This window comes from Takifugu rubripes, chromosome 13 (genome assembly GCF_901000725.2).
Source record: "Takifugu rubripes chromosome 13, fTakRub1.2, whole genome shotgun sequence".
NCBI lineage: Eukaryota > Metazoa > Chordata > Actinopteri > Tetraodontiformes > Tetraodontidae > Takifugu > Takifugu rubripes.
Genome location: NC_042297.1, coordinates 11745977 through 11765252, shown reverse-complemented (window position 1 = coordinate 11765252; position 19276 = coordinate 11745977). Strand labels below are relative to the sequence as shown.

General features: G+C 45.4%; 2 protein-coding genes across 7 annotated transcripts; one reads left to right on the top strand and one right to left on the bottom strand.

Annotated features, from left to right (window-relative positions):
- Positions 1-36: 36 nt before the first annotated feature.
- Positions 37-5559, top strand: tubgcp4 (tubulin gamma complex component 4). Its single transcript, XM_003969741.3, has 18 exons — positions 37-223; positions 664-792; positions 927-1049; positions 1130-1183; positions 1250-1306; positions 1758-1837; positions 2029-2230; positions 2308-2473; positions 2698-2822; positions 2913-2963; positions 3043-3148; positions 3368-3475; positions 3845-3989; positions 4070-4247; positions 4507-4641; positions 4725-4841; positions 4922-5061; positions 5174-5559. Exons 1-18 carry the CDS (start codon positions 146-148, stop codon positions 5178-5180), a joined length of 2001 nt encoding a protein of 666 aa, XP_003969790.2. The 5' UTR covers positions 37-145; the 3' UTR covers positions 5181-5559.
- Positions 5560-5565: 6 nt separating this feature from the next.
- Positions 5566-18517, bottom strand: tp53bp1 (tumor protein p53 binding protein, 1). 6 transcript variants are annotated; one of them, XM_029845825.1, is made up of 29 exons: positions 18174-18517; positions 16056-16262; positions 15614-15689; positions 15463-15538; positions 15334-15395; positions 15140-15265; positions 14771-14822; positions 14499-14665; positions 14025-14151; positions 13838-13932; positions 13589-13773; positions 12026-13040; positions 11818-11934; positions 11543-11734; positions 11378-11444; positions 11217-11288; positions 10377-10632; positions 10247-10300; positions 10023-10175; positions 9713-9933; positions 9025-9195; positions 8265-8668; positions 7958-8149; positions 7717-7884; positions 6927-7118; positions 6756-6850; positions 6214-6410; positions 5945-6075; positions 5566-5876 (listed from the first exon to the last, which is right to left on the bottom strand). In XM_029845825.1, exons 2-29 carry the CDS (start codon positions 16233-16235, stop codon positions 5692-5694), a joined length of 5028 nt encoding a protein of 1675 aa, XP_029701685.1. In that variant the 5' UTR covers positions 16236-16262; positions 18174-18517; the 3' UTR covers positions 5566-5691. The 6 variants fall into 6 exon arrangements, 5 of the variants coding, with proteins under 5 accessions (XP_029701685.1, XP_029701684.1, XP_029701686.1 ...); XM_029845824.1 differs by lacking the exon at positions 18174-18517 and having other exon boundaries at positions 16056-16586; XM_029845826.1 differs by lacking the exon at positions 18174-18517 and having other exon boundaries at positions 8265-8665; positions 16056-16586.
- Positions 18518-19276: the final 759 nt, after the last annotated feature.

Here is a 19276-nt window from a genome sequence, read left to right as displayed (position 1 = left end):
TCGTTTAGCAACTAATGCTCATCCCGTGATGCATTGCGTAAAAACGTAGTCAAAGTGCGACCTCAAGAGCGGTAATTTGTTTTGGTCGATGAATGGCGTCAAGTACGCTGTATTTTCCAATTACCGCTCCTAAATAATCCTCAATATGATTCATGAGCTGTTGCTGGCGTTAAGCGGATACCCTGGGACGATTTTCACATGGAACAAGCGAACAGGTTTGCAGGTAAAACAACCATTCAGCGCCACACTGACGCCCGCATTTTAACATTATTTTGCGAGATCTTACACAGGCTATGCTCTTAATGATGCATTTGTAAGAGTACCTTTTATCTATGTAGCGACTTAATTTAAAGTTTTACATTTTGCCTTCAAACTGAATATAATTCTGAGCTTTTACACATATAATTACTCCCACTGGATGGATTGTAGCTAATGTACAATGTCACAAACATTAAAAAATAAAAAGTACTGTATTTGAATAACCCTAACCCTAAAAAACCCCACATGTAACTAGTAACTAAAAGAAGATAAAATGAGGGCTGATAGTTTGGTTCCAGTATTTGTTGCCCATTTGATTCTGTTTACCACAGAAAAAGAGACATAACTGGAATAATATCACACATTTATTTAGTTTGAGTGTTGAACATTTTGTTTTCCCCACAGGTTTCCCAGGACTTGCCTTTTCTTCACCCCAGTGAGACCAGTGTCCTTAACAGGCTCTCTAAACTGGGTTCTGATTACATGCGCTTTACCGAGTTCATTGAACAACACACTGGCCATGTGCATCAACAAGTGAGTGGCTGTTGGAAGCTCTGGAAGTCAACATTTTAAATTCTAAACACAAGATAGGATTTATCTTTCCTACGTTTGAGTTTTCATGATATGCCCCCATTGAGACTGTTTTGCTCTCCACTGTCACACTGCAGGAACATCACATGAACCAGCAAAATCAGACGGTACTTCATGGGATTTATTTGCGGGCTTTCTGCACCGGTCTGGACTCCATGCTGCAACCATATAGGCAAGCCCTGCTGGACCTTGAGCGAGAGGTGAAAAGATGGTGTCGCTCACAGGGAACAATGCTGAAGCATGTAGAATAATCCTAACTAAAGGCTTGTGTATGTTTCAGTTCCTTGGAGATCCACATCTGACAATATCTCATGTGAATTACAAGCTTGATCAGGTAAAAGAGAATAGACAACAGCTGAAAGTCTTTACATGTTGATCTCACGCTTTCTTTTGTTTTAAGTTTCAGCTGCTGTTTCCTTCAGTAATGATGGTCGTAGAAACGATTAAATCTCAGAAGGTAATCATGGAATTCATTTTGCAAATACTACAATAAAGTCTAAGAAGGATAATGAGTGAATCTTTAAAAACTGTTATTGGTTTGAAAATTGGTCTGGAGTGAGACAGATCCACTGTTCAGCCATACTGATGCCACAGGTGTTGAGCACAGATGTGTCTGCTACATTAAGTAGATTAATACTGATCCCCTGCTGCTGAGAGGGGGATCTGTCCGAGACAAGAATCATGTCTGCAGTGAATTACAAGCCACTGACGTCAAGATATTGATTTTTATCATTTCCGAGTGTTTTCATCACCAGGAGCACAGAGGCTCCTGTCCAGCACTCCTCATCCAGATGTTAAACCACAAAGCTTCAATTACGTGTGCTGCTGATTACTCAGACAAAAAAAGACAGGAACATGAAAGAGTGTTGCAGAGGATGACACAGAGTTTCACTTTGTTTTCCTGTTAGATCCATGGATGTCAGATCCTGGAGACGGTGTACAAGCACAGTTGTGGAGGGCTTCCGCCTGTACGCATGGCTTTAGAGAAGTAAGTAACATTATGTTCACATTCTGAGAATTAGACTATGTGAGATCTGCCCTCGTCTCACTTTCCACGTTACAAAAGTGAGTGTGTGTTGTGTTTAGTGTGCAAACCTGGCCTGGAACAACTGAAACACTTTTTGGCGACTCATCATTATTGTTATTTATATGTTATTTTCTTTGTTTTGTATTTTGCAGGATTCTCGCTGTATGTCATGGCGTGATGTATAAGCAGCTGGCAGCATGGATGCTGCACGGGTTGCTGCTTGACCAGAACGAGGAGTTCTTTGTGAAGCAGGGGCCAAGCGCCGGAGGAGCTGCTGCCAACCAGGAGGAGGAGGAAGAGGACCTGGGGCTGGGAGGCCTGAGTGGGAAGCAGCTCAGAGAACTGCAGGACCTGGTGAGCATCCTGAGGGGGGCGCCGGCTGCATCGGGGGCTGTCCGTATCTTGACACGTGTTGTTGTGTTGTGGTGCAGAGGCTGATTGAGGAGGAGAACATGTTGGCACCATCTCTGCAGCAGTTCTCCCTGCGTACTGAGATGCTGCCTTCTTACATCCCAATCAGAGTGGCCGAGAAGATCTTGTTTGTTGGAGAATCGGTCCAGATGTTTGAGAACCATACCCACGGCCCATCTCGAGCCGGTAACCTAGTCTAGCACGAGTTAGGACTGTTTAACCGTCTGTTTATTCAAAGTTATTCTTAGCAAGATATCACAAATGTAGTTATGTAGTATAAAATTTGATTTCTTTTAAACTTTTTAATTCAAATGGTGTCCTTATTACATAGATTTTGATCTGAGTACCAAAGGCACCATGATGCTACAGCATCTGCATCATGAAAGAATTAAATGCATTGTTTATTTTAGGCTCCATACTGAAGCACCAGGAGGACACATTTGCCACAGAGCTGCACAAACTCAAACAGCAGCCTCTGTTCAGCCTGGTGGATTTCGAAAACTTGATTGATCGCATTAGGAGTACGGTGGCAGAGGTGAGCTCATGTGCTTTTTTTAAAACTATTTTACATAGCTTGCATTAGCAGTCAGCTAAAGTGAGACTTCCCACTCTTCCTGACATACAGCATCTCTGGACCTTGATGGTGGAGGAGTCTGATCTGCTCGAACAGCTCAAGGTTTTGCCACTGACCATTCTGTTCATAGGCAAATCAAGAGTAGCAAAATGTGTGAATTGAATGTTTCAACTCCTGACAGATCATTAAAGACTTTTACTTGCTGGGAAGAGGAGAGCTCTACCAGGTCTTCATCGACCTTGCGCAGCACATGCTGAAGACTCCTCCAACAGCCGTCACTGAGCACGGTCAGTCACGTTCTTATCCGTACTGAAAGTTTATAGAGCCAGAAGTATTTTTTACCATGTAAACTGATGTGATATCTCTGTTGTGCTGCTGGAGAGTTTACATTTGCCTATGAAAATCAGTAACTTCCAGTCATTCAAACATTCTGACCTGATTTATCTGTGATTTCGCCCCTTATGCAGATGTATGTTGACATTCTCACCTGTGCTTTGCATTTCCAGATGTAAACGTGGCATTTCAGCAGGCGGCTCATAAGGTTCTCCTGGACGATGACAACCTCCTTCCTCTGTTGCACCTCACCATAGACTACCAGGGCAAAGACTGCAAAGGTAAGAACTAAACGAGACGTTCATCTTTAGGTGGGTCGACCGCCACCTGGTGGATCTGTAGTGTAACTGAAACGACAACGCCACTATGTTCTGGTTAAAAAGAAATGTCGTTAATGGTTCCTCAAAATTGAAGATTTATTTCAGAATTTTCATTTACTTACTGTGCATGCAATGGACCAACAATTTTTGGAACGGTTCCTAAGATGTATATAGAGCTTTTAACACTGACTTGCATCAATATCAAAATTGCTGTTGGAATTTTAAACTTATAAGTCACAATTGTTGAGTTTAGAACCAGATGTCACAGATTTCCACCTGTGTTCTGGTGATCTTCTGCACATTGTGGGTTTGTTGTTGTTGCATTGCTAGAGGCAACAGGTCCCAGAGATGGAGCAACTCCACCACAGGACACATCTCCTCGTGAAGTCCCCCCCACAGGCTGGGCAGCCCTTGGCCTCACCTACAAGGTCCAGTGGCCACTGCACATCCTCTTCACACCTGCTGTCCTGGAGAAGTATGTCCTCGCCATCATATGCTCCGTCCAGTCAGGCGTTTTGGCTGTGCACGTCACCTGCTCTCTGCTCGTTGCTGCAGGTACAATGTTGTGTTCAGGTACCTGTTGAGCGTTCGTCGAGTGCAGTCTCAACTTCAGCACTGCTGGGCTCTCCAGATGCAAAGGAAACACTTGAAATCCACCCAGATGGACGCCGTGAAGTGGAGACTACGCAACCACATGGCCTTCCTGATTGATAACCTGCAGTATTACCTACAGGTAAGACTTTCTGGGTTTGCCAAAACATAGATCCTGTACAACAGCAATTGTGCATAGCCGTGTTAACAACCAACCAAAAACCAATAGATGGCTCCACATTGAACCTTTTGAAGACCTATTTATAGATGTCACTCTCATTTAATCAGCAACAGCTTTTAAAATCAGGACAACTCTTTGAAATCTCTCCACGATTTGAGTTCATCAGACAGGCGTCTGTTTGGAAGAGTCACTGAGGTGATCTGCTGCTGTTTATGTGCAGGTTGACGTGTTGGAGTCTCAGTTCTCTCAGCTGCTTCAGCAGATCAACTCCACCAGAGATTTTGAGAGCATCAGACTGGCTCATGACCACTTCCTGAGCAACCTGCTGGCCCAGTCCTTCATCCTCCTGAAGCCAGTAGGCTCCCTCCTCACCTGTTACACCTTACTGCTAAAGCTGCCGTTTGTCTTTCTGGACTTAATGAATTCTTCTCTACCCAGGTTTTCCACTGCCTGAATGAGATCCTTGAGCTGTGTCAAAGTTTCTGCTCCATGGTCAGCCAGAGCATGGCGCCACTCGATGAGAGGGGAACTGCTCAGCTGGACCTCCTGGTCAAGGTGGAGCCGCTCGCCTCCTCACCTACTTTAGAAAACACGAATGAGTATTTTTATCCGCAACTGTGCATTTCTAATTCCAGGGCTTCAGACGTCAGTCTTCATTGCTGTTCAAAATCCTCTCGAGTGTCAGGAACCATCAAATTAACTCAGATCTGGCTCAGCTGCTTCTGCGGTTGGACTACAACAAATACTATACACAGGCCGGAGGGACCCTGGGCAGGTAGGTCTCAGGTTATCAGAATCTAGAAGAACATTCTGATTATTTGGCACCACATATACAAAAAAAACCCAGCTTGAAACTGTTTAGCTAATAGAAGGTTCCTCTTTTTCAGCATTTAACAAGAGCACAAAGAAAAGAAGCAAAACCCCATCTTTCTTTCTGCCTTTCAGATGTTACAGTTGTACTTTAGTTGGTTCACTTGAAGTTCTCGTGCCTCACTTTCAGAATGCAGCTCATTAGGCATTTAGGGCAGAAATGAAGCTGATCTTGTATTAACTTGAACAAAGTTAATGATTTCAGCATTTTGAGTGTAACCAACAGTCAGAATTGCATGCAGATGCTATTAGCTTAGCATAATTGTGTTAATGTACAGCTACAGTAGTCGTTTCCATGTTGAAGTGGAAGATCTTTTGGGTGAAACTGACAGTTTCCTTGTAAAAAATCTGTAAATATTAAACCATTTTACAAATGCAGAGACAATAAAGAAACAAGTTAAAATGAAACAAGAGTCACAGTTTATTATCCATAAAAACAGACAGGATAAAGGTATGTACAGCAGAGGCATGCAACAGAACTAACGCGTGGAACATTTAACATGATTGAAGGCATTTTTGCAAACGTGGTATTGGATTATGACGCGTAGTTGTGGCGATACCGAGGCAGGCTATGGAAACCCAGGCACTCCCCACAGATCACACTCTGGATGAGCCACTCGGGAGACACCAGCGGCACTTCCTGTGATGCCATGTTCTTCTCCACTAGTGGGGAGCAGGTGTGGTCCGTCACCACAACGTCAAACTTGCCGGCAGGAATGTCTGAAAAGGAATAGAGGGACAGCTGTCAGAAATGTAGCATGTCATGAGGTGGAGCTGTGGGTCTGTACCTGAGGCGTCGGGCTGGAAGTGTCGTACGGATGAAGCTCCACCCATGGTGATGAGCTGGGCCCAAAGCTCGGTTGGTTTCTCAAAAACCAGAAGGATCCGCAGAGCCTTGAATGGGGTGCTGCGTGGGTGCCTGGTGAAAGACAAATTTGATCATCTCTCCAGAAGGAGGCCGACCACGGGATGATTTTCACAGCTTCACCAGCGTGTTTTTAAATCAAAGATGAAGGCGACTTCAACCTTAACTCATTAGATGGAGCCACCAACTTACCATTCTACAATGGCATCATCGGGTCCAATGCCAGCGGGCAACAGGTAGTTCCTGTAGTTGAGCAGCTTATTGTCTTTGCAGCAGTCTCGAACCCACAAGTGTGACACACAGGGAACGCCGCTGGCCAAACACAGCAGGTACTTCTGTGTACGACAGTGCTGGTCTGCAATCAGCAAGCTCTGATATGCTGCTTTACACTAGGGAGAACAAGAGGCATCTATTAATTGGCTTTTCAGCAGGTCCGGAAATAACCTGACATTTAAACACCCTTTGGTTGAGTTGACAGTTTCTCAAAGTCCTAGAAATAAATCACCCTCATATCTATGCAATCAAATAACAACCCCTTCCCAGTGCTTCAGGAGGGCAGATGTAATGCTCGGAAGATTGGATTCTGTCTTTTTCCAGGGTTTAATCATTTGGTTTCCAACTTTAAAATTACAATGCAAGAAAGATCTGATGTAAAACTAACTACCCAAATGCATCTCTTAAAAATATCTGAGCCAATTTTTTTCCTAGTTATCAGGTTCCTTCAGTCCACCTACTTGTTCTTCATTGAAATCTGGTAGGATGAAGCCTCCACCAGCCTGCAGCTGGGACTCGGTGTAGGTTTTGTTATATGGCCCCGTCTGCACATACTCTGTAAAAGAAGATACAATAATAATAATAATGCAGACATTAAAGGGAAGCTGCTCTGCGTGCACGACGTTGCGAACCTTCGTCTTCATCGCTGCTGAGCTTGTTGCTCAGACGGTCGCTCTCGCACGACGCCGTCATCATGAAGGCAAAACCCATGAACAGAGATGCATTCTGGGGCAGCGGGCCGTGAGTCTCCATCACATCGCTGGACTGATCGGGAAGATCTGTTCCGCTGCCAGAGGTGTTGCATATGCCGACCCGCTGCTGAGCTGGGGGGAGGGAGACTGGTGTTAAAATTTCCTGATGCGACCGTTAGAGCGTCCAGCCGAGCGCACCGACACCACACACCCGTGATGTTCCCTCCACCCGTGGACCAACAACACCGTGATTCTGGTGTTGAATAGTTATTTACCGAGTCGTCTCAGCAGCGGTCGTGACAGCAGAACAATGACCACACGACTGTCAAAACGTCTCAGATGTTTTCAGCCAAACAAACAAACAAACAAAACAAACAAGGATTCTGATGGATGATCGGCTGCGGTGCGTTCAAGAACACAAACAAATACGAGTTGTGAAAATGGACAATTTTTAAAAACATTTTTATAAAGTGACCAACAGAGAAGCAAATTTCATGTCACAGTTGAAATTAATTAAATAAAAGTTTACATGTTTGAAAAATGTTCCCTTGTTAAATGTGTAAAATCAGAATTAAAAACTATATTAGCTTCCTAATTCTAAAAGCTCTAAAAGTCTAGTCATAATACCGTTGCACAATAAAATTCAGTAATGGGTTCTAAAATATGCCCCCCCCCCATCCCTCCCCCCCACTAAGATGACATCATGGTTTTGGGGAGCAGGTCTCCGTACCGGCTCTGGCCCCCCTGCGGCCTCTCTTTGCTGGTGTCCTGCAGCCCTCCGAGGTCATCAGCTTTCTCTTGCCAGAGGGGCCGGGGGTGCGGGGGCTGCTGGAGGAGCTGCGGTTGGGGATGTTCTCAGATGCTCCGCTGCGCCTCCTCTTCCCCTCCACCAGGTTGTCTATCAAAAATAAAAACCACCACATTAATGAACCAAACCTGGATCCTTCTGCTCACGTGATCCAGGAACTCACCCAGGCTGATGTCAGAGGCCTTGGCCAGGGGGGTGGAGGGCTCGTAGGGGCCCAGGCTGTGCTGCTCCCTCAGCTTGTTGCCCTGCTCTAGAGACAAGATGACAGCCTTCCTGTTGTACCACTGTCTCTGACCATCCTTCTCCACGCTGTAAAACAGCTCCTGGCCCTCAGTTTTATGGCCCCTCACAACACCTACACACACAGAGACACGCTCTCGGTTAGAAACTCCGGCTGAATTGACCTTTTTTTTACAAATGGTGGCCTATATTTGAGGTTTGACTTGCAGCGAGAGGCTCGTGTTCCTCACCTATGCTGAAGTACTCGTCCTCCAGCAGAGCTGTGACCTCCGTCTCCAGCGGAATGGGGTCACACAGGAGGATATCCTTCCCGGCCACCTCACACTCGTAGCCATCATCGAATCTCAGACGGAACCTCCCCTCGCCAGCATCTTTCATGATGCGGCCTGAGTAGAAGTAACCGTTAGATGACCACTTGGCCACCACCCGCAGGCCAACAAAGCTGCTCCCGGGAGGGCTCCCCACCTCCTCTTCCTCCTCCTCCTCCTCTTCCGCTGACCTAAGGGAGTCAGATTGGCCCTGGGGTTCTGTGTCAGCGGGGCTTTGAGGGGGCAGCACACGGGTGTAGAGCTCATCATCTGAGGACGATGGCAGCTGAGCGCTGACCCTCTGCAGCGAATGCCCACCACCTCTGCTGACAGGGAAACACACACCCTGTTTAGGGAAACTCCTCTCAGCATCCACACTGGATAATTACCTCAGGTTCCACTTTTTTATGCAGTTGCAATAAATGGACTTCAGTATCGTTGATTATTTGAATCGCTTTAGACACCAAAATACTAATTAATAATGTTAAACGGATCAATCGATAATAACAGACCTGCCATTCTGGTGCAGGCCTGCTGGTAAGAGGAAGGGGTATAGCCCACTACAGCATTGGGTTGTTTAGGTGATTAGAAGTTAGAAAATGTGTTAAATGGGTGAAGAGTTATCAGATAGTTGTGATTGCCCATAGTTACGACTGCCTGGTCAGCCTCGAAGAGGACTCACCTGGACAGGCGGGAGCGGGAAGGGGGTCGACCCCTTCGAGCCCTTCCCCTGGGTCTCAGAGGGATGGAGGCCTGGGACCCCGATGTGCTGTGGCCTCTGCCCGCTATGACCACTGACCCCACCCTGTGAGCCCTGGGACCCCTCTGTGGGTGCCCACCTCCCCGTCTGGGACTGCAGACACACAGAGGGGACCAACAGAGCTGGTCAGGCCGTGCAGACACTAATCTGAGGTTACTGTCAAATCCAAACTACAGGAATGGAGATCAGACCTGAGGAGGCCAAGACCCAGTTTAGCCAACATATACTAAACAATTCAACATTTGACCTTAAAGATATGGTTCTTTAATTTAGTATAAACCTTGATCAAATCTTTTTCTACCAGTAACAGGTCAAATGTTTGCTCTGTTTTAGACTCAGATCATTAGAGTCCTAATGATTTTCATTATTCATCTATCTCCATCCCTAATGTGCATATGAATGGAGACGAACTAGCCTCAGATTTGTGTCTGTGAGGAGCCTGATGCAGGGAGGAAATCAGGCAGTCACAGAGAAATTAAGATGTTAGAAAGTCAGAGCGGAAAAACAGGAATCAGCATGCACCTACAGAGAGCTGATGGGGAAAGACTCATTGACCTGGACGTGAGGGGAAGGGAGGGGAGCGTTGATTCTCTGGAGGAAGCGGCGGTACCTGCTAGATTTGGCTCCTCGACTGGATGGCCTGATGAAATCTGGCCTGGTGAGGCCGGTGCTGCTGCTGGTTCCTCCTGAGCTGTGCTGCAGGCTGGAGGCCTTCGAGGACAGCGAGCTGATGTCACCCAGGTCACCCGACGTCAAAGAGCTGCTGCCTGTACGACACGGGGACATGTCACTGTCCAGCACCTGACAGTCCACCACAGGGTCCTCGCTCTCCTAGAAACACAAATATAACAATTTTAGGCTTGAATTTAGACTGAAAACGGTTAAATTTACATAACTGTGCGTGTGTGTGTGTCTGCTACCTCTGAAACTTTGCGCTCCACCTCTTTGCCATCCTCATAATAAACATCTGTAATGATGCGCGTGATGGTGGTCCGCACCTCCTTGATGGTGCGCACGTGCCTGTGGTGGGAAGGGCCGGGGATTCTTCTGGATGACGGAGACTCCGCTTCAGACTTCAAAGACAGAACAGGGGCGTTAACAGGACTCGTGGGGGAGGGTGGAACTTACACCTGAATGTTCATACCCTGGCAGCTGGTGAGCGCAGCCCCGGGGCGCTGAAGTTGGTCCGGTGACGGAGCTGAGATGGACACAGAAGTGATCAGCATCACTGAACTCCACGTCAGCACTCCGTTACATGTGATCAGAGGACTGACCTTGATGGGTGGACTGGAGGTGTTGGACTGGTCCAATGTCTGTCTGGCATTGGCTTTGGCCGGAGCCGTTTCTGGAGGTCTGAGTGGGCCCTGTCCATCCTCCGACGTTTCCACTGGGTCAGGAGGATCCTTCTGGATCTCCTGAGGCGATGCCAACACTTCCTGTTGTAAGACCTCTAACTGGCTGTTAGGCAGGCTGTTGCATCCCAGTGAGGAAGCCTGAGAACTCCTCTGTGGTGAAGCAAACAGCTCCCCTCTGCAATGATGAAAGATTCAGCCAATAGGAACACAGCAAAACTAGATGATGGAATATTGAAACCACACAATCAATATTTTGAATTAAAACTGCAAGCTACAATTTTTTATTGATTACGCGGTAAAGAACAGAATAACCATATAAACTATATGCTGGTGCAAGGAAATATTCACCCCAGCTTGGGACTAAAAAATAAGTCTCCTTTTGAATGCAGATGCAGTTTAGTGGACAATATCAGCTTCTGTCTACTGTAATAGGTTTGCTGAACACACCATTCATGCAGTTCAGACCAAAATACACACAAATGTAAAGAGAAAAATGTGTTTGTGTAACAAATGCTGCTGTCACTTGTGCACAGGATGTTAACATTTATTTGTAATTATAATTATAATTTTACTGACAAGAGGAGCTTGACAGTCATCTAGTTACTTAACTGATAAAGTTCAACTGATTATTGGATCACTGTACATCTTCACATTCAGCCATTTCCAATAAAGAGCCACATTTATTGCAATGATGAATTTTAATATGGAGCAGTATCTCTTTTAATGTGCAGAAATAATATCAAATGTTAATGTGGTTACCTGACAGACATGGCTTCATCCTCTTCCTCTTTCTGTCTGTGGACCTGTCTGACCCGGCTGAACACTGACGGACTGAAAGCCACAAGCGACAACACATCAAACCGAAAGGCTACATTCAAAAATATTTCAAGTTGTGGAGTGTTTGAAGTGTTTCAGGTTACCTGGTTACAGCACTAGCAACTGTGCTTTCCTTCACCGGGGCTCCATCTTCTTCTTGTAGGGACGGTTCTGGAAAAAGGTTATTGTCTGAGCATCAAGTGACAATCATGATGCACACACTGTGAAATGGCATAAAAAGTTGAGGCATTCAGGCATGTAGCTCTTACTCTGAAGGCTGAAGCGGTCCGAGTTGACCTCATCCACAGGGGTCACCAGCTTCATCCTTAAACTCAGCTTCCCATCTCCCTTATCTGCCGTGTTCTCCCCACTGTCTCCAGGCACAATGGCACTGGCTGCCATCACTACATCTGCGGAGACATCGCCTGCTGTGTCTGACTTTTCATCAAAGGGTGAAATCTCTGTAGAAGAATGTCATACAGATAAACAGGTTAGGCTGGAAAGGTTTTTTTGAAAATGATTTTGGGAAGCACACTTGACCCACCAATGGGAGTGCTGTGTCTCACTGTCTGTTTCAGCTGGGTGATTAGAGGGGGCGTGGCCCCAGTGCCAGGACCAATCAGATCCCCTTCTTTAGGAAGTGTGAAGTTAAAGGATATATCTACAGCAGAAAAGCAGTTACAATTAGATTTTAACCAATTTGATGAATTAAATGAAACGCTGGAGTTGTGTTTTGAAACCCATGTTCTTACCTCCTGAGCTCTCACTCAGACTCTTGTCCTTGAGCCCCTCTGATTCAGGCCCTGCCCCCTCACCCTGGGACAGCCTACTTGAAGCCATCTGCACCTTTGTGGTTGGAACCTGAGGTTCGTGGCCATTTGTGGAGATGAGCGCGTTGCCTCTGACTGGCTGGGAGGTGCTGGTCGTGACCTGCAAAGCAGCATCATTCTGCAGAATCTCTGGGTCTTGCTCACTGTCTGTAACCACGACAACACTGTCATCCTCCATTGGCTCAGGAGTCAAGAGCTGGCTCTGGGACAAAGCCAGAGCCACTCCTAAACTCTCTCCGCCCACTGTGCACTCCTCCTCCATCACCTCTTCCTCGCACTCAGCCATTACTCCCTGGTCATTGCCCTTCTGAGCGCCATCGACCGGCACACTAATTTGCGATGATGACTCCACAGACAGTCTCTCTGCTGGCTTTTCTCCTCTCAGTGCAGAACTTTTCATTGCATCCACAGTTACTGTCAGGGGGATCACAGACTGAGAGGCGAGACTGCGGGGAGGCGTGTTTGCTGACGTCTCCTGCACGCGGCTCTTCACAGTCACATCACAAGAGTCCTTCATCTCAGAGCAGGACACTACCTCAGCAGAGCTCCTCTCCTTCACATCTACTTGTTGTACATTCATACAGGTCTTCTCGGCACTTTCACTGTCAACTTTATCTTCCTCCGCAGAGGAAACTTTGGAGCTGGTGTTGGTTTGCAATTTTGGGACAGCACTGGTCTTGTTTGCCTGTTGGTGATGTGGTGCAACAGAATCACTGGTGTCAACTGCAGGAGGCTCCTCCGGTTCTTCAATCTGTGTGGCCTGGCTGTCCTCTTCAGCATGCTGGGAGTTCTGCAGGGCTGTGCTGCAACTCTCAGTGTTCACAGAAAGCTGCAAAGGCAATGAGAATGGACACGAGTCCAGACACTGAGATTCTGAAGCTGGTTTTTGATCACACCGTGAAGGTGCCTCCTGGCTCTGTGTCGGGACAAACACATTCTGAAAAAAACAAAAACACCAATAGAACATGGAACATTACAAAGTACTGTAACTATGGGCTGTGATAGATTGAGCTCCATCTACTTTCATGATAAAGAAGAACGTTTGAAAGATATTTAAGGTGAATAACAGCACACTGTATTTATATAGAACATTGAAACCTTGCTATTTATAACTGTATAGCAGCTATGCATCAACACTTAAACCCCTCTTTGATGCAGCTTTATGTAGTTTTACTAGAAGAAATGTTTTCTATCCCATCTGTTCAAGTATCGGTCAGTAGGGGGCGATAGAGCTGATCTTACCTTTATACAATTTATTAATAATACAGATTAAAAATGAGTACAAAGAAAATGCTGCAAATAAGCCAACAGATATAGTCATGAGTGACGAGTATGAGCAAATTCATTGAATGATTACCTGTTTAAAATATATACATTATAAGATTATTAATTAATTAATGCTATCACGGTTATCAGTTATAACTCAAGATGTGAGCTCCATCTTACTTAAATAGTTAAAATTAAAAATTGAAAAAAGGTACATACCTGAGAAAACTCAGGCTGGGAGGGCACAGAGGGGGTTTTCTCCAATGTGAAACCAGGGGAATTCTGGAATACAGGAGTGGAGGTGGACGGTTGGGGCTTGGAGACAGTCTCTGTGTCCATTGGTTCTTCCTTTTCTCTCACTTTCTCTTCTGGGGGCAGCGAGGTATCCATTGGTTCATCAATGCCTGTCAAAGCACATGAACTTCATCAGCTGCTCAGCGGTAAACTGAAAAAGTTCAAGAAACTCACTGTTTTCGTTCTCTTGTCCAGTAGGTGAGCTGGGAACAATGAATGGGGTGTTGGTGAAACTGTTTTGGCTTGGCGCAACAAACTCAATAGAGCTCCTCAAAACAAAAACAAGGAAAATATGGATTATTGGTGATGTCCTCTACACACATGTGCAACAGAACCAGCTCCAGAAAGTGCTGAAACTCACTGGGACAGACTTTCCTGCACCAATGTTCCCTGTCCTGACAGATGCAGCAGTCGCAGGCTTTGGCCCGGAGTCAGAGTAGGCTGACCCTCCTGCTCAGGCTCAGAAACGGTGCTGTCTACTGCAGCGCCTGAAAGACAAGAGTGTGAGAAGTGCACACAGAAAACACCACCAAACCAAAACGGATCCATTTTGAGGGGCACAACATTGAATTAACTGTTGTTGTGTTTCTATTTTTAGAGTGAAAGGAGCACTAAATTAGCTATTATTGGTAGGTAACCATGGAAACAAGAGTCGTCCTGAAGTAGTCTCACTTTGGCATATTTCATGTGGAGCTCAGCTGCTGGGTGTAGCAACGGTCAGACTGAGTTACGATCATCGCTAACAACAGATAATAGAAGGGGCAGCGAAAAAAGAAAGTGATGCAGTGTAGAGTGAAAAAAATAGCCCGGCATGAGTATGTTTGCATGCATTCACCTGTTTTGTCAGTTTCAAACAGGTCCTGTTGAGAAGACAGGATCTCACAGTCCCGCTGGTCCTGCTCAGACGTCTGGAGGCACTGAGAGTGTAGCAAAACCTGGACGCTCACCTGCTGAGCAGACTGAACTGGAGAGTCCAAGGAGCTGCTGGAGCTCACCTCTGCCCTGGAGGAGAAAAACAGACTGTTGCCAGACAAGCAGGAGATGATCCTGGACGCTGCCACCTTCTTCATTTCACCTCCTCTATAGGAACAGCTCATGCTGACATACCTAGCTGCTTTGTTGTTCTGACTTCCTGAAGTCCTGGAGTCAGAGTTCTGACCTGCAGGTGAGGAAAAAACACTTAAACAATAGCCAACCTAATAATCCCCACAGCTGAAATTCTTTACCATTTTAGCTTCTCTTATATAAAGATCATTGTTACTTTCAGGTGGTCTTTTAGATGATATATTAAATGTTAAAGCACAGAATACAATCTACAAACCTTTGAAAGTGATAGCAAAAAATACGGAGCATCTTCACTGAGCCATTAACTTGGAATCTCAGGTTTGGCTTTTAAGGATGTGCCTCCTAAAGCGTCTGAATTCACCTGACCCATAATGAGAATGACAAAAGCATGCGAGGAGCATTTATAATTACCTAATTTGGCATGTTTTTCACTATCTGGAGGAGGGATATTGTCTTCTTGGTCCTGGCAATTTGTCACTTCCCCTCCCAAGTCTTGACTCTGTGATAGCTCTAGAAAGTTAAACTGAGAAGTTCCACCTAAGACCAACAAAACCCACAGATCAGAAATGAATTCTGTTTAACTTGATGGTGCGGATGTCCGTTACCTTCGGCCTGGACACAGTGTGTTGTGGAATCGGCTGTAGATTCCATGTCCTCTGGTGCACACCTGAAAAAAAAAAAACAGCACTGTAAAAACATGATCACCAATGCAACGGCTTTACGTTGGCACATACTTTTTGTTGAGAGGAGGGCAAATGTTGAGAACTTGACTCTCCTGCTGAGATTCTGAGTTGGGATCATTCAGAGTGTCTGAATACAGAGAAAAAGATTATTCTTATTCTGGGCTGATTCTTATCAGTGTAGCTAATGCGAAAATAACCTGACCAGGTTTCTCTTGGGAGCTCTCTGACTGGCTGTCCCTCTGAGAGTTTTTGCTTCCAGGTGGAGAGGATATGAGTTCCTGACAAAAAGGAAAAATTCAGTTGCATTCAATTCAACAGAGTTACTGTCTTTAGCCAGGTTATGGAAAGATACATGATTTCAGGCAAAAATATTTTCAAGCAAACTATAAAATAATGCGAATAAAAATGTATACAGTGTATTATTAATGCAGTTTTCTTCAAATGGGAACAGTGCCTCCTTGCTAATCTCGACATGCAATTTAGGAGGTTGAATGCAAACTAGGATTATACGAGAAAAGTGCACCAATATATGCAGAAATCCTGCAAATTCTAAGATGCATGTTGATTTTCCTATGCAGCCTAATTTGAATTACGTTACTATTCCCTTTTTAGTACGACATTGATAATAAACCTTGGAAGCTCACCAGGACGGGGCTGCGGGAGGTGGGCTGCAGGCTGGACAATCGACGGGCCAGCAGAGCTCGGTAGCTGCTCTCGGGATCGTCCTCCAGAGCGACGCTGTCCGGCTGGGAGTCCTCTACAATCAGACACGGGTTCTCAGAATGAGGCAAGCTTGATTCGAGTTCACTTGCTCCAGGGTCCATGGCGTCAGGCCGCGGGAAAGAGCTGGGCTGTTGTGAGACAGCCAAGCAGCAGCAACATACCGCAGGCAGACATGTGAGCCGAGGATTGTTAGCTACCTGGAACTAGCAAGTGTTAGCATGTTAGCTAAAGTGTTCGACGCTCCGCCCCAAAACAAAGCACGTAGCTGGTGCACCGAAGCGCCGGAGAAAATACGAATGGCAGTCGGCAGAAACAGCACGTCGCTCGGCCAAAGACTTAAGTCAAGAAGTCAGTGTTTGTTAAAATCATCTAAAAGGGCAACTTTCCCTGAAATTACTGACACACTTTCGACGGCTCCATTCGGCCACTGGCGGCAAAACACGCCGGACGTGACATCATTTGTCAGGATGACGTAGAACGTGTTGCCTCCAATTCTTAAGAGCTGATGATTTATTTATTTATTTATTTATTAAATGAGGGATATGTAAAGGGCAACCTAAATACAATTATTTACAACAAATACTCATAAGGCACCTTGCATTTACTGTACAAAGTGTAAGGTGGACATTTTATTTCTTAAGTAAAACATATAAATGTTGCAGAAAAATATGCAGAAAATGAAAATTACATTTCACTTTGAAGTGAAAATGTCTATTTGCTTTTCTTCGATTAATTGAAGAAACCAAATTAGCATATCATACGTTTCATATTTTATTAATGCAATTATTAGTAATGAATTTTCTGAAATTCTATTCATAACTTCAGGCTTTCTTTTTAAAATGTTACAGTCTATATTAGTATTCAGTACTACGTTAATTACATAATAACTAAATTACTGTACCCTTTAATCATCAATGTGTAACTATAGTTAACACAGGTTTGTATTTTGCATATACTACAGAGAAGGACTACTCGAATTGGTGATGATGGACCAGGGGAAAGAGATAAATGTAGGCCAGCAGGTCCCACACTGGGATTTCGAAGACCTCCAAAGGTCCTTGAGGGGCTTCCTGAGACGCTAGAAAACTATAAATATAAATATACAGAAGGTTCACATCATTCCCTCAAGCTGAGTCAATTTTTATGTTCTTCTGTATTTTATCTCAAAGAGACAGTTTACAATATGGATCTTACAGAAATCTGAAAGATATATATATAATAATCAACCCCCTTGTGAGCAGGATAATCAGTAAGAATTGAATCAAATGTGCACACAGACTCCATTTTGTAATGATCTTCAAATGGGGTGATGCGAGCAACATCACTTTGTCATCATCATTTGACAACTTCAGTTTCCATGGAGACACCACGTTTCCTCTAACAGTGCAGTCTATGCAAATGCACATCACAGTAAAAATGTGTGGAGCAACAAAGCACCAATCATGTCCTGATGGAAGCTGCTGGGGGAGGAAAAATAGGGTTTCCTGCACAGAGAGACAGCAGAACCTGGCTGGAGCAAATATGGCTTTCAAGGTCCAGAAGGCCACATCCTTCACTTAAAACCATAAAACACTACAGACAGATGAGACTAAATTAAAAGCCACAATTAGGATTCTGGTAATTCATTTTGCAGTGGTAGCAGAATTCTGTTTTTCTTTTTGTTCCCAGTGCGACCTGTGTTTATTTGTGCATGGAAGAGGAGCCTGGCAGGCCTGGTACCGGCTCTGCTCAGGAGAGCAGCTTTGTGGTGGGGACATGCCGGCTGCATGGGGAACAATGCCATACCTGAGTGGATGAGCAACCGTGCAGATCTCAGTGTTCTGACGGCCAGTTACCTCTCACAGCGGCTACCACCGCAAAGTTCAGTCGTCATTTTTTTGCTGCCACAATAAAAAAAAAAGAACCTGCGCAGCTACAATTCTCCAAATCTTTCATCTTTAATCGCCTGAGACGACGCTGACAGACGCAGAAACGCACCATGACCGCGCACCGCACCGCTATTTTCACCGCAACGCAAGAGAAACAATAAAGAGCTTTACCTTTAATGGATCAGTTCTGGAGGTGTTCCAATTTGGTTTCACCGTCCAGCCGGATGCAGAAGGAGCGCGTCCAACATCGCCCGGTCCGTCCTCACCTCTGTTTTACCGAGAGTAAAGGGTGTGGAACGCACACGCGTGGCGCGTCAAGATGCAAAGGCATTTTTGTAATTTACAATCTCCTACCTCTCTCTCTCTCACACACACACACACATGCCTGTACACGCTAAGACACGCGCGCGACTGGATAAATACTAATTTAACATTTTTGGGGGGCAATTTTTTTTTGAAAAGTGAAAACAAACAAGCAGAAAACATCAACCCTCAAATAGTGCAGCACCAAAACGAGTCCGTGGAAGATCCACAACACCGTGAAGAGAGCTGAACTTAGGTGGTGGTGGTAAAGGGGGGGGGGGTCAAATAAAATTCACGCCACTGCCTCTTTTAAAGAGCCAGATCAGTTTTAAAAGTCAAACACGAGTTGACGAAGGAGATTCTTTTTCACTAAACTGACCCCTGATACCCCTGAATGTATGTTCGGGTTCTGCATCTGTTGAATCAGTCAGAGCAGAGTTCTTGAGTGCTCACAGGAAAATGCTTGACACATTTCTGGATTCTCCACTTTAAATATGGACACGAGTGCATGCCCTCCGTGGCCATAACAAAAAACGTTATTTAAAAAAAACCAAGCGGTTTTTATTGTGGCATGATTGTACATCACACCCTCCTGGTGTGTTTCTCTGTTGCGCGAGTTCACGTTTTTGGTTTTTGAACGGAGCCTTTTGAACGGAGCCTTGTGCAAAGTTAATAACGGAATCAGAGTTTGAAATGAGGGGCCCCTGCTGCTCTCCGCCCTGCCAACAGGGGGCAGGAGACTCCCTGGCCTCAGTAACAGTGCTGACTCACTCACTCACCCTCCTCATCCTCCAGAGGAGCATCATTACAGGCTGTAGTGGGAGATCACAGAGGCAGGATAACAGTCGCGACGCTGACATACAGTTAGTTTGATATCAAGCTGTGAGACTCAGAAGTTCGTCCAGCAATGAACCCTCTCATCCAAGATCTAAATTCTAATGTTCCGTCCGTGCCCATCACAGGCTGAGGGT

Bases quoted from the DNA above. Each gene is read 5' to 3' on its own strand.
- tubgcp4 (XM_003969741.3), top strand. From the start codon at position 146: ATGATTCATGAGCTGTTGCTGGCGTTAAGCGGATACCCTGGGACGATT. The intron at 2,231-2,307 runs GTGAGCATCCTG...GTTGTGGTGCAG, and splicing joins TCAGAGAACTGCAGGACCTG to AGGCTGATTGAGGAGGAGAA. The intron at 4,248-4,506 runs GTAAGACTTTCT...GTTTATGTGCAG, and splicing joins ACCTGCAGTATTACCTACAG to GTTGACGTGTTGGAGTCTCA.
- tp53bp1 (XM_029845825.1), bottom strand. From the start codon at position 16,235: ATGGACCCTGGAGCAAGTGAACTCGAATCAAGCTTGCCTCATTCTGAG. The intron at 13,774-13,837 runs GTGAGTTTCTTG...GTGCTTTGACAG, and splicing joins TGGACAAGAGAACGAAAACA to GCATTGATGAACCAATGGAT. The intron at 10,176-10,246 runs GTATGAACATTC...CTGTCTTTGAAG, and splicing joins TGCGCTCACCAGCTGCCAGG to TCTGAAGCGGAGTCTCCGTC.